The 13,812-nt window shown below is 37.6% G+C and overlaps 1 protein-coding gene across 1 annotated transcript in view; it reads right to left on the bottom strand.

The window, feature by feature from the left end:
* Nucleotides 1-6,107, bottom strand: part of LOC121368527 (peritrophin-1-like) — a 28,201-nt gene extending 22,094 nt beyond the window's left edge. The window contains exon 1 of the mRNA XM_041493264.1: nt 6,038-6,107. Coding sequence (XP_041349198.1) covers nt 6,038-6,107 — 70 coding nt within the window. The remainder of the gene's footprint in view (nt 1-6,037) is intronic.
* Between the last annotated feature and the right edge of the window lie 7,705 nt (nt 6,108-13,812).

Raw genomic sequence — 13,812 nt, 5'->3', positions numbered from 1 at the left:
GACCTTATCCTTGAATTGGTGTTCTCAAGAATGTATCTGAAATAGCATGTTTACAACTGTATTTTTGTATAATTCTTAAAGGACCACATTTATTATATATTTGCACAAATATATTCTACTTCTCTGAACATTTTGTAAAATTTTGAGCTTTCGTTTTTGCTTAGTGTCTGTCAGTTTTTGAACAGAGAAAGAATTGGTGGGGGAAAAGGAGAGAAAATCACAGTATGAAATGTATACAACAGCTTAGAACAAACCCTGGTTACCAGTGCTGAAGCTCTTGCTTTATGCAATAAAACCGATTTCTAAACAAACGTTATTCATGATGAGTTGGTTGTTGCACTGATTGAGACATCTCGCAAAGATCTGAAATGAGACTAATATTTGTTGTGTAGCATGAGAAAGCAAATATCAAAACATTAACAACCACAATGACACGGACTAAGAAAAGATGGTAGGGCCTATCCATAGTTAACACAACCATAGCGCAAATAGGTTGTAATATCGTATAATTTAGTTTAAGTTAGTTACCGGTAGGTTTATTTAGGGTGGTGGTGGTTTGGGTTCGGTGTTAACCGTGTTAGTATTAAGATGTTTAGTATTAGACGTGTTCCTGTTAAAAATATTAGTGTTACCAGTGTTAATGTTACTGTTAAGCATTAATATGTGTTAAAGTGTTAGTGTTACCAGTGTTATTGTTAGTGTTAGTATTAAAATGTTAAGAATGTTATTATTAGCATAAAGTGTTAAGAATGTTATTATTAGCATAAAGTGTTAAGAATGTTATTATTAGCATAAAGTGTTAAGAAATGTTAGTATAAAGTTTAGGTTTGGTGTTGGTGTTGGTGTTGAAGTTGATGTTGGCGTTTGCGTAGGTGTTGGTGTTAGTTTAGGTGTTAGTGTTAAGTGTGTTTTAGTGTTAGTGTTAGTTTAGGTATTAGTATTAGTGTTGAAGTTAGTGTTAGTTTAGGTGTTAGTGCAAGTTTGGTTTAGTGTTAGTGTTAGTTTAGGTGTTAGTGTTAGTGTTGATGTTAGTGTTAGTTTAGGTGTTAGTGTTAGTGCAAGTTTGGTTTAGTGTTAGTTTAGGTGTTAGTGTTAGTGTTGATGTTAGTGTTAGTTTAGGTGTTAGTGTTAAGTTTGTTTTAGTGTTAGTGTTAGTGTTAAGTTTGTTTTAGTGTTAGTGTTAGTGTTAGTTTAGGTGTTGGTTTAGTGTTAGTTTAGGTGTTGGTTTAGTGTTAGTGTTGGTGTTAGTGTTAGTTTAGATGTTAGTGTTAAGTTTGTTTTAGTTTTAGTGTTAGTTTAGGTGTTAGTGTTAGTTTAGGTGTTAGTGTTAGGTGTTAGTGTTAGTTTACGTGTTAGTGTTAGTTTAGGTGTTAGTGTTAGTTTAGGTGTTAGTGTTAGTGTAAGTTTGGTTTAGTGTTAGTGTTAGTTTAGGTGTTAGTGTTAGTGTTGATGTTAGTGTTAGTTTAGGTGTTAGTGTTAAGTTTGTTTTAGTGTTAGTGTTAGTTTAGGTGTTAGTGTTGATGTTAGTTTAGGTGTTAGTGTTAAGTTTGTTTTAGTGTTAGTGTTAAGTTTGTTTTAGTGTTAGTTTAGGTGTTGGTTTAGTGTTAGTGTTGGTGTTAGTGTTAGTTTAGGTGTTAGTGTTAAGTTTGTTTTAGTTTTAGTGTTAGTTTAGGTGTTAGTGTTAGTGTTAGTTTAGGTGTTAGTGTTAGTTTAGGTGTTAGTGTTAGCTTAGGTGTTAGTGTTAGTTTAGGTGTTAGTGTTAGTGTAAGTTTGGTTTAGTGTTAGTGTTAGTTTAGGTGTTAGTGTTAGTGTTGATGTTAGTGTTAGTTTAGGTGTTAGTGTTAGTGTTAAGTTTCGTTTAGTGTTAGTGTTTAAAATAAGAAATCAGACGTTCTTTTTAAATTATATATTAATAAAACAATATCAACTTTTACTTGGTAAAAGATCAAAGAATCTAATAATAAATAGTAAACAAATATATGTATAAATAAAATGTATAAATAAAAAGTAAACAATGGCTTCCTGTTAAATATTGATATATACGGTCATATATACCCGATCGAACGTTGTTTAGATAATAATTGGCACAACACATTTCATTAAAACTATGTCATTTGAAGAATTCTATTTGAAATAAAGTCATGAGGTACTTTTACCTTTGTAAAGTGGAAAACGTTTCCTAATTTTCTTCAAACAAACCTCACATTTTGAAGAGAAGTTTTTGACAGGTTGTCCATCTTCAAGTGCAATGAAGCGTCTGACTCAAAACAGCAAGTAACCAACAGAAACATGGACAGGGTTATTGAGTAAAGTGTTCACCTTGTTAAGCCTGTACAAAGCTGTGGAGTTAATTAAACCCCAAGCTGAAAACCAGTGCAAGGAAACAAACGACAAATACCACCTACAAAACAAAAATGTACAAACAGCCAGTATACGAATTAATGAACATAACTTTATTCGCATTAGACCTAATGGCCCTTGAGCACATAATGTATACATATATACAGAGATATAATGTTTGTATACAACTTTTATAACGTAAAATCGTATTGACACATAATTCGGTTACATTAGTGATATGGCGCGCTTGAATATCAACATGATGTTTATAAAATATATCAATGCAAAATTATAGGTACACACACACGCACGCACGCACGCACGCACGCACACACACACACACACACACACACACACATATATATATATATATATATATATATATATATATATATATATATATATACTTATGCATTCACATTCACATGAATGAATGAATGGTTTGTTTATGTTTAACGACACTACTATAGCACATTGATTTATTAATTATCGACTATTGGATGTCACACATTTGGTAATTTTGACGTCTAGTCTTAGAGAGGAAACCCGCTACATGTTTCCATTAATAGCAAGGGATCTTTTATATGCACCATCCAATAGACAATATAGCACATACCACGACCTTTGATAACCAGTCGTAGTGCACTCGATGGAGCGAGAAATAGCAGAATGGGCACACCGACGTGGATCGATCCCAGACCGACCGCGCATCAAGCGGGTGCACAGAAAGTCACCCCTTCTTAAAAACATCATAGTTATGTGCCTAAAAATATGGCACCATTTTACAGGCACGACGTAGCAGACGAACTGGGGGCCTTTAGCCACACACCAAATATTTTAAATCAAAAACGTATTAAAGACATTTTCATTTGGCATAATGAATTTATCTTCAAGCATATAATTAAAACAAATTCCCACGGTAGTCAGTGATTCCCTAAAATTTACGTAAACACGCTACCAAAATAGTCAAACCAGTTCAGTTCAATGTTTTAATACGAAGTCCTACACATTGCAAAATGATATATTTTTGCTATTATAATTTGAACTCCCCTGGAATTGCACTCCCCAGTAAGGATTATATATAGAATAAGCACTCCCAAGTGCATATTATGCATGCAATATACACTCCCCCAGTCTATATTATATGTATAATATGCACTCCCTCTGAATAATATGCACTCCCTTAGTCTATATTACACGTAGGCTATGATAGTGTTTTAATCACTCACATAATGATATTTTTTAGTGGGTTTTTTTTATGTTTGTATGGCCAGTGGACTTTGTAAAAGTTGATATAAATTTCAGTGGCAAATCTAGATGGGTATGTGAATCAGGGGCGGACCCACAGAGGTCAAAACGTTCCTGGATCCGCCGTTGTAAATTTGCAGAATAAAAATAACAACTCATTATGTGTGGTGATCAGATGGATCCCAGAATCTCTTCACCCACCCCTTGCTTCGCTTACTTCCGATTAATATGACATGAATTATGTGGAGATAACATTGCAAAGCTTGGTCTTAAACGGGTTCATATTTTAGAACCAAAACACATTACTTCAGATCCACCCTACCCCAGTTAAGTGCCACATTGTATGCCCATTATCATTCCTGCATTCTTTGTTAATATCAGGGATCCGATATTGACAACCATTGTTTGTTTTAAAACATTAATAACTTTTTAAGTAAAGGAAGTTGTAGACGATCTGAAAGACAAAGGACGAAAAGCTAATTTTAGACGACCTAGCAAAGGATTTTCCGTTCAAAATGGAAATTTATTATACTTAACAAAACAGAATAATAATAATCAAATATTGGTAACTTAATTTTGGTGCATGTTAGTAACATATATGAATATCGGCGCATAAAACAATAATATATACTAGCCATAGATCTATACTATAGTTGTAAGTAACGATACTAATCATGTATACAATTTACATTTATAACGTATACATTCATGATTATCTCGATGCACAAAGGGTAAAGCGTTCGTGTGATGCGCGATCGGTCTAGGATCGATCCTCGTCGGCTATTTTTCGTTTTAACCAGTGCACCATAAAAATCTACTAATGGAAAAATGTAGCGGGTTTGCTAAATCTAAGACTTTCAAAATTACCAAATGTTCGACATCCTATATTCGATAATTAATACGACTATAGTTGTAAGTAACGATACTAATCATGCATACAATTTACATTTATAACGTATACATTCATGATTATCTCGATGCACAAAGGGTAAAGCGTTCGTGTGATGCGCGATCGGTCTAGGATCGATCCTCGTCGGCTATTTTTCGTTTTAACCAGTGCACCATAAAAATCTACTAATGGAAAAATGTAGCGGGTTTGCTAAATCTAAGACTTTCAAAATTACCAAATGTTCGACATCCTATATTCGATAATTAATACATCAGTGTGCTCTAGTGGTGTCGTTAAACACTTTTAAAAAAAATTGCACAAGCCTATGAACAATGAGTTGATGCTACACGATTTATTAAGTTCAGTGCGTGATAATAAATAGATCATTATTATACACATAACTGGAATTCACATTAATTATTACACATCTATTAGTATTAAGTCTATACTTTATGTTCATTATTATACATATAATCTACACTACCCATTAATTATTATACACATAATCTAAACCCCATATTCATTATTATACATGTAACCTACACTGCTCGTGCATTGCTATACACATCATCTGCACTCCCTATTAATTATTATACACATAATATCCACTTCACATTCATTATTATACACATAACCTACACTACTCATTCATAGCTATACACATCATCTGCACTCCCCATTCATTATTATAGTGTAATCCACTGTTATACACATAATCTACATTCTACATTCATTAATATAGATATATTCTACATCTATTATTATTATAAATATTAATAATGCAATATACACTCCGCGTTCTATATTATACATATAATCTCCACTCCCCGTTCATTATTATAGATATAATCTATACTACCCATCCATTATAATAGATATAATATACACTCAGCATTCATTATTATACATATAATCTACACTACTTATTCATTGCTATATACGCCATACTATCCATTATTATACGTATAATATACACACCCCATTCATTATTATACACATACTCTACACTACGTTCAATATTAGACAAATATTCTATACTACCCATAAATTAGCAGGGTTCGACGTTAACTTTATTTATTACTAGACCAGTGGACTAGTATGTCTTACAATTTACTAGACCTGACCTAATGTCAACTAGACCAAACTGCTGAATGACAAAATATACCTAAGCAGGGCTAATTCGTTTTCATATTGTTCTTTAGATTCTGCCTTACTCTTTCTTTTCTTGGACAAGTCAGTTTCAGACGGGTCTTTGTCAGATGAAAACCCTTATTTAAACAGGTCCATTTTTTTGTCTGCTCGAATACGACCGTAACCACATGTAAATAATTCGAAAACGAACTCAATTGTCATATATTTGAAAAACCCGAAAAATGTATATTCAAAGAACGTACACTATTGCATGTTTTGCATTTTTATTACCTTATTCGATTTATTGGACCCAAAAAAAATGTACCAAAGTATCAAGCAGAAAGAATAATACTGTTTTCGCTGATAGTATTTACAACATAGATCTATGCGCACTAAATTTAGCAAACGCACACTCTTTATTCGACAAACCTCGGTCGATTCCGGTATCAATGGAATCGACCGAGTTGTGACGAATGTCACCCTCTACAAACATTTCCATATCGGATTCGTCAGCGGTTAGCACCAGTCGGGATTGTTCAGTTATTCACTGCCCACTGCATCACGTCTAATTAGAATACCTGGTATTTCCGTGTCGATAGTTTAATGGAAAATATTAATGTTTGTAGGATCACTGGAAATTAATTCACCGCTCATAAATTATCAACACGACCAGTCGGGCTACTCAGAAACACTTATGACTAGACTGAACCAGCTGTTTACTAGACAATGTCGTTCGGACGTACCTTAGTGTCGAAGCCTGATTAGTACACATATAATGTACACTCCCCATTAAATATTATACTTATAATCTACACCTTACATTATTGATATACACATAATCTGCACTTCCCGTTAATTATTATTAATATAATCTACTCTCCATTCATTATTGTATGTAATATACACTCCACATTCATTATTATACGTATAATATACACTCCCCATTCACTATTATACACATAATCTAGACAACACATTGTATATAGTAATGAATGTGCAGTGTAGATCATATAGATCATATATATATATATATATAGTCATAATTGTGGAATGCAGAATACATTTATATACATTTAGGTTGTATGTATAATAAAAGAAAAGTGTGTAAATCATGTGTATAATAAAGCATGTGGAGTGTAGATTAGATGTATTATAATAAACCTGAAGTGTATGATAATACGCATGGCGTGTATATCATATGTATAATAATGAATATGGTGTGTACATTTTATGTACATGTATACTAATGAATGTGGAATGCATATTATAATAATGAATAGTAATGAATGTGGAGTGTATATTATATGTATAACAATCATTCTGTGAGTACTGCCAAAGCAATACATGTCCCTTTCAGTGCCCAACAATGTTTTGTATCTCCTAAGTTCACGGGTCATAACTCTGTTAAAAATGAGTAAATCGCCATGAAAGTCAAACTTGATCTGTAACAGTACATGACAAAGCTATATACAAAATTTCATCTCAATATCTTCAGGCATTAAAAAAGTATGAAAAACACATTTTCATATTTCCTAAGTTCAAGGGCTATAACTATGTAAAACAAATGGATAAATTGCCGTAAAAGTCTAACTTGATCTGTGATAGTACATGATAAAGCTATACACATATCAGCTCAATATATTAAGACTTCGCAAAAACAAATCCGGAAAACTAATTTTCGTTTCGCCAAAATTCAAGCGCTATATTTCTGACAGAAATAGGTAAATCGTCATGAAAGTCAAACTTCATGTGTAAAGCTATGCACAAAATTTCAGCTGAATATGTTGAGGCAATGCAAAAAACCTCCCAAAGAGTCCGAACAACAAATGTTCGCATCTCCTAAGTTCAAGGGCAAAAACTCTGTCAAAAATGGGTAAATCGTTATGAATGTCAAACTTTATTTGTAATAGTATATGATAAAGCTATATAGAAAATTTCAGCTCAATATTTTGAGGCATTGTAAATACAAAGTCCGGAAAACAAATTTCCGTATCTCCTAAATTCAAGGGCCATATGCCTGTGAAAAATAGGTAAATCATCAAGAAAGTCAAATGGTGCACTATAAAGCTATATGAAACATTTCAGCTCAGTATCTTGAGGTATTGGGTGAAAAAAGTCCGGAAAACGAATTTCCGTATACCCCATGTTCAAGGGTCATAATTTGGTCAAAATGTGTAAATCGACATGAAAGTGAAACTTGATCCGTAATGGTATATGATAAAATTATGTAGAAACTTTATGCAGGACAGACGGATGGACGGAGATAAAACCTATAACTTTCTCAGGTTGGACCGATAGGGGACTAATATTGAATGTGGATTATATTCATTGAATAGCACTTAAATTATTATCAATCCAAAGTTCTTTTAAGAGACAATTAATGTATTTGGGGGGGGGGGGGGGGGGGGGAGGCTATCTGGCAGTGGCTCCTCTTCTTCCCCCGACTGGAGCTCTTTTTTATAAATTCATTTTTATCATTAATAAATATTATATTTTAGATGTTATGTTAAAGCATGCTCTATTAATATTGTTTACTATGTTTATTATACATGTTCTTAATTTATTTGGTTTCCTATTGAATGGAATTATTCAGGAAAGATATTTATTTTAAACGGGGGACTTATATTTAAATAATAATAATAATAAGATAAATATTGTATGGTTAACGGAAACAGAGCGGACAACGGTTGGGAGGGTGGTGGGGTGTGTGTGGGAAGGCTGGCAATAGGGGGCGTTAGGCGTAGGCGGTTTTGGCCGTAGGATAGCTAGGATCGACTAGTCTCCCCCCTCCCACCCTCCCCATCCTCCACACTGAAGTCTTCGATGGGACCGTCTTTATCCCCCATTAAATTTGACGATTCAATAATTATAAGATTTTTTATTTTAGAAGGGAAACAATATTATTTAATAATATTAATAAAATAAATATTGAGGGGTTGCCGGTAACGGAGCAGACAACGATTGGGAGGGTGGCGGGGTATGTGGGGGATGCTGGGAATAGAGGGCATCTTGCCTCCCCCTCTCTCCCTCCCATACTCCACACCGAAGTCTTCGATGGGACTGTCTTTACCCCCATATAAATAATTTTAATATATATTTTTTTGTGGTTCAAGGCCAAACTCTTTCCGCTTAATTCTTCTGGGGCTAAAAATATAAAATTAAATATTTAGATTAAAAAAAATTATTTGGACCGCCGTCGAAAATTAATTAATTTATTTATTTTTGTTATATTTGTTTTAGGGGTAAAAAAAAAAAAAAAAAATTAGGAATTAGTTGCCATATTCATAATTTTTGGACACGCCTTCTGAATTAAGCCATTCCATTTTAGTACAAAGTCAAAATTGTCCCTATTAATTAAATACCTTCCGTCCGATGCTCAGCCACTGGCCTAGCCAGAGACTGGACATGGGATGGACGTGCCTGAAACTGTTGGATATAGTGACGTCGTGGTTAGGCCATCGGTCTACAGGCTGGTAGGTACTGGGTTCGGATCCCAGTCGAGACATGGGATTTTTAATCCAGATACCGACTCCAAACCCTGAGTGAGTGCTCCGCAAGGATCAATGGGTAGGTGTAAACCACATGCGCTGACCAGTGATCCAAGGCCATGGTTTGTTGCTGCTAATCAGAAAGAGTAGCCCATGTAGTGGCGACAGCGGGTTTCCTCTCAAAATCTGTGTGTATATATGTATAATAATAACTAGGGGAGTGCAAATAATTCAAGGGAAGTGCGTATTATACGTATAATAATAACTGGGGGAGTGCAAATTACACGTATAATAATGATTGGAGAGTGCATATTCTTGGGGAGTGCAAATTAAATGTTACACCGGAACGTTATCCGACGAACAGCCGAATTTACATTCGTCCCCTATCTGTCAGAGAAGTGACGCGATTAACTAGTGCATTGTATTATCGCACGAAAGGGCGAATATACATTTTTAAATGCAAAAGACAACTTGATGAATGCATTTATAAAAACGTGCTCTATTTATGAATCCTTATATTCATGGGCGTCATTTGCAAGGAAAAAGTGTGTGTGTGTGTGTGGGGGGGGGGGGGGGGGACAAGTGGGTTCTAACAATATTTCGTGCGACTAATCGCGAGCGCCCAAGGCGTGAAGCGACTCTAGGGGGGTCTGGGGGCATGCCCCCCCCCTTAAAATTTTGAAAAATGAAGGTCATTGTGGCTGTCTGAGAACATTATTTAGAGTAAAGTGGGGGGGGGGGGGCATCAGATATTCTGTCCCCCACTGCCAAAAGTGTGTGTGTGGGGGGGGGGGGGGGGCATGTCCCCCTCCAAATGACGCCCATGCTTATATTAATGTAAATTTCAAATTGATCACTACTAGCATGAGGGATAACCCACAACTACTATATGTCTAGTGTTGATTAGCTCCAGTATTTATTTGGGTTCCATTCATGATGAAATTGTTATTATATACTGTTCAAAATATGTAGGGGTATTCAAATATAACATTAAATAATGATATTGATCATTATATACTCTGTCAAAAAAGAAACGCATAGGTGATAGGGAAAGAAGAAAAGTGTTTGATTTTACCAAATATCGGGGTTTTTTGTACAATGTTGGTGAATGACCATGTTTGTTAATGTTCCTGGAATGGGACAGCATGCCAAAATGCACCCTAAAACAAATTTAACGCACGTTGTGCGACAATTGCAGGAAATCGGCGTGAAATGGTCAGGTTTTGGCGAATGCACGTGTCTCTCGGGGAAATGATTGGGGTAGTGATGGGTATTTAAAGCTGCAATGCTCGCAATGATGCCTCATTTTCATTTCGATGTAGGCGAGTTAAAAGATGCCAAGACTAAGCCTGCCGAATCGAAACATTGCAATAGGCCGTCTCCAGTTAGGTGAATCGCAGTCAGCAGTCGCACGCCACATGAACGTCCATCAGAGTACCATTTCACGTCTCTGAGACAGGTACCAGCAGTTTCAATCAGCTGAAGACCGGCCCAGAAGTAAAAGACCTCGCATAACAACTGCAGCACAAGATCGTTACATCCGGGTTCTGCACTTGCATCACCGAACTGCCACAGCAACGAACACTGCTGGACGCATACCTGGTTTGAGAAGGGTGTCTGCACAAACCATTTGGAACCGACTTCGAGCAGCTGGTTTACGGGCTAGGAGACCGTATGTTGGCCTCGTCCTGCGACGTCAACAGCGACATTTACGTGTTCGCTGGTGCACAAATGTACATGGGTGGAACTTGGGGAAACTGGCGGCGAGTATGGTGTTTACAGACGCCGCAATGAACGTTTTGCCAACAACTGCGTCGTCCAAGTTGACAGATTCGGTGGAAGGAGTGTCATGATGTGGGGAGTCATCTCATACACCGGCAGAAGTGAACTTGTGTGTGTACAAGGCAACCTGACAGCTGTACGCTACCAGGATAAAATTCTTCGCCGTCACATGCTTCCCATTTTGGATCGACAGAGAGAGCTCTTTCATCAGGGCAATGCCAGGCCGCATACAATGTATTTCCTACAGAATGAGAATATTAATGTGCTGTCATGGCCATCAAGCTCGCCAGATCTCAACTCCATTGAACATCTATGGGACGTATACGCCAGCGTGACCCGGAGCCTCAGACGCTTCCGCAACTGTCACATGCACTGCAGGAAGAATGGGCTAGGATTCCACGTGTCCGGATTCAGAGACTCATTCAGTCTATGCCAAGGAGATGTCGCGCAGTGATTGCTGCTGCTGGTGGCCACACACGGTACTGATTTCAGCGCCCTCTTGCAACGCTATTTGGTGACGAAAACGCCTCCACTGCCGTTAGTCCATAGCAAGAACATTGTCACATACTCATGTCGAATTTTACTGTAATACGATCATAAATATTAATGTGCTGTCATGGCCATCAAGCTCGCCAGATCTCAACTCCATTGAACATCTATGGGACGTGTACGCCAGCGTGACCCGGAGCCTCAGACGCTTCCGCTACTGTCACATGCACTGCAGGAAGAATGGGCTAGGATTCCACGTGTCCGGATTCAGAGACTCATTCAGTCTATGCCAAGGAGATGTCGCGCAGTGATTGCTGCTGCTGGTGGCCACACACGGTACTGATTTCAGCGCCCTCTTGCAACGCTATTTGGTGACGAAAACGCCTCCACTGCCGTTAGTCCATAGCAAGAACATTGTCACATACTCATGTCGAATTTTACTGTAATACGATCATAAATAACGAAATTATGCCACTGTATTAAAGAGATAATTCCATGAATATTTCGCCTATGCGTTTCTTTTTTCACAGAGTATATATATTTAATAGAAATTATTGCAAAATAACAAGAGGTTATTAAAGAATACATTAGCGTGAAATGTTAATGTCTGGTCAGTTTGACATGAAGAGATGAAACACAAATTGATGTTTCGGGTAGAGAGGGTGAATTTGATGTTTTGATTCGCCAAACATGCACGGATCCGGCAAGACATTCCCATTATCAAGCTTCCAATCTGATGATGGGGGTATCCTGGCCCATTCTTCATACAGCGCAACACCCAACTCGGCCAAAGTAGTCGGCTGATGTTCAAGTTGTTTGACGTGTCGCCACATGATGTCCCAGACTTGTTCAGTGGGTGAATTTACTACCGTAAGTACGGGCATTGTCGTCTTGATAAACGAATTTTCGGTCAGCTTGACGCGCGAAAGGTTCAACTATTAGTCGATGAGCCTCCCTTGGACAATGTGCATTCTAGCAGTCATGGAGATTTCACCATAGGCTCAACTGACCCACTCAAAAACAGCCATGAGCTTGAATGTTGACTTCGGCGTACCGCTCACTGGGACGTCACCAAACTTGGTCACACTGATTATGAACATCTAAAGGGTACCTGGATTCCTTTGAAAACATTTCTCCCGACTCGGCGACGTGTCCACCATGGTCTACGTCGTTCACACCATTGGCGTCTAGCAGCAAGACGCCAGCAATGTGTCTCACCGTCAGTGGTCGTGTTGTGGGGCCGGCTCGCATGGAGTTAATGTGCATGCAGTCCGTTTCGATTCGTCTGACCCGAGACACTCACTTCAGCTGTAAAAGTGGTTGGCTATCTGAGATGCAGATTGACCTCGATTCCTCAAGTGCAGGTTCTGATGAGGCGATCTTGAACTGGAGTTGTGGCCCTAGGCAGGCCTGAACGAGGCCAAGCATCCACGTTTTCAGTCATTGAATTTCGGGTCCATAAACTACTAATCACTCTCTGAGACACGTTCAGTGTTTGTGCAACGATTCGCTATGTTGTTCCAAAAACATACCCAGACACCCCCCCCCCCCCCCCCCCCCGACTTTCCTCACGTTGCCGATTACAATTGTTTACGAAATGGGACGAATATTGACGATAATATGCCTCTGCGGTTAAGATCTAGTGTCTGTATTAAAAACCCGGTATATCAACTCAACATGCAGCATATGAGCGTTCGATTCAAGTAGTGTTTGAAGTTTTGTTAACGTGGAGGGTCTGCCCCCATGTGGATGAGGTAACGCCTCCATGATCCGGCAAATGAAGGAAAACATTAAAAATCATAAAACAATTAAAGTGATCATTCTGCAAATTCTACTGTGACGACAGTTTGGTTGACAGAGTCAAAATCCCCTGGTACTGCCATAGGTGTACAGCCCCCCATTTTTGTAGGGGGGTGGGGGTGTGGGGTGTGGGTGGTGGGGTGTGTGTGAAGTGGCTGATTTTTGCCCAAATTAATCAAAAATGCCTTAATCCAGGTAACAACATTTATACATGTTGGTATTATTGCCAAACATTTATATAGGTTTGCAAACGAATAATTACGTATTATTACATGTATCTGCACAAGCAGTTGCCCTCTCCCCCTTAACATAGCCATCTAGTTCAAATAAACAGTCTCTTACTATAAACAATAATACACTCCAATGTAACAATATATCAGTACAATGAGTAACCAATGGTCTCGGTGATCTATGTAACCAATGTCTCAGTGCTCCATGTAACCAGTCCCCACTATGTAACCAATATCTCAGTGCTCTATGTAACCAATGTTTCAGTGCTCCATGTAACCAGTCTCCACTATGTAACCAATGTCTCAGTGATCTATGTAACCTGTCTCCACTATGTAACCAATGTCTCAGTGATCTATGTAACCTGTCTCCACTATGTAACCAATGTCTCAGTGATCTATGTAACCTGTCTCCACT

This window comes from Gigantopelta aegis, chromosome 3, assembly GCF_016097555.1.
Source record: "Gigantopelta aegis isolate Gae_Host chromosome 3, Gae_host_genome, whole genome shotgun sequence".
Lineage (NCBI taxonomy): Eukaryota > Metazoa > Mollusca > Gastropoda > Neomphalida > Peltospiridae > Gigantopelta > Gigantopelta aegis.
This window is presented reverse-complemented; position numbering and strand designations above follow the sequence as displayed.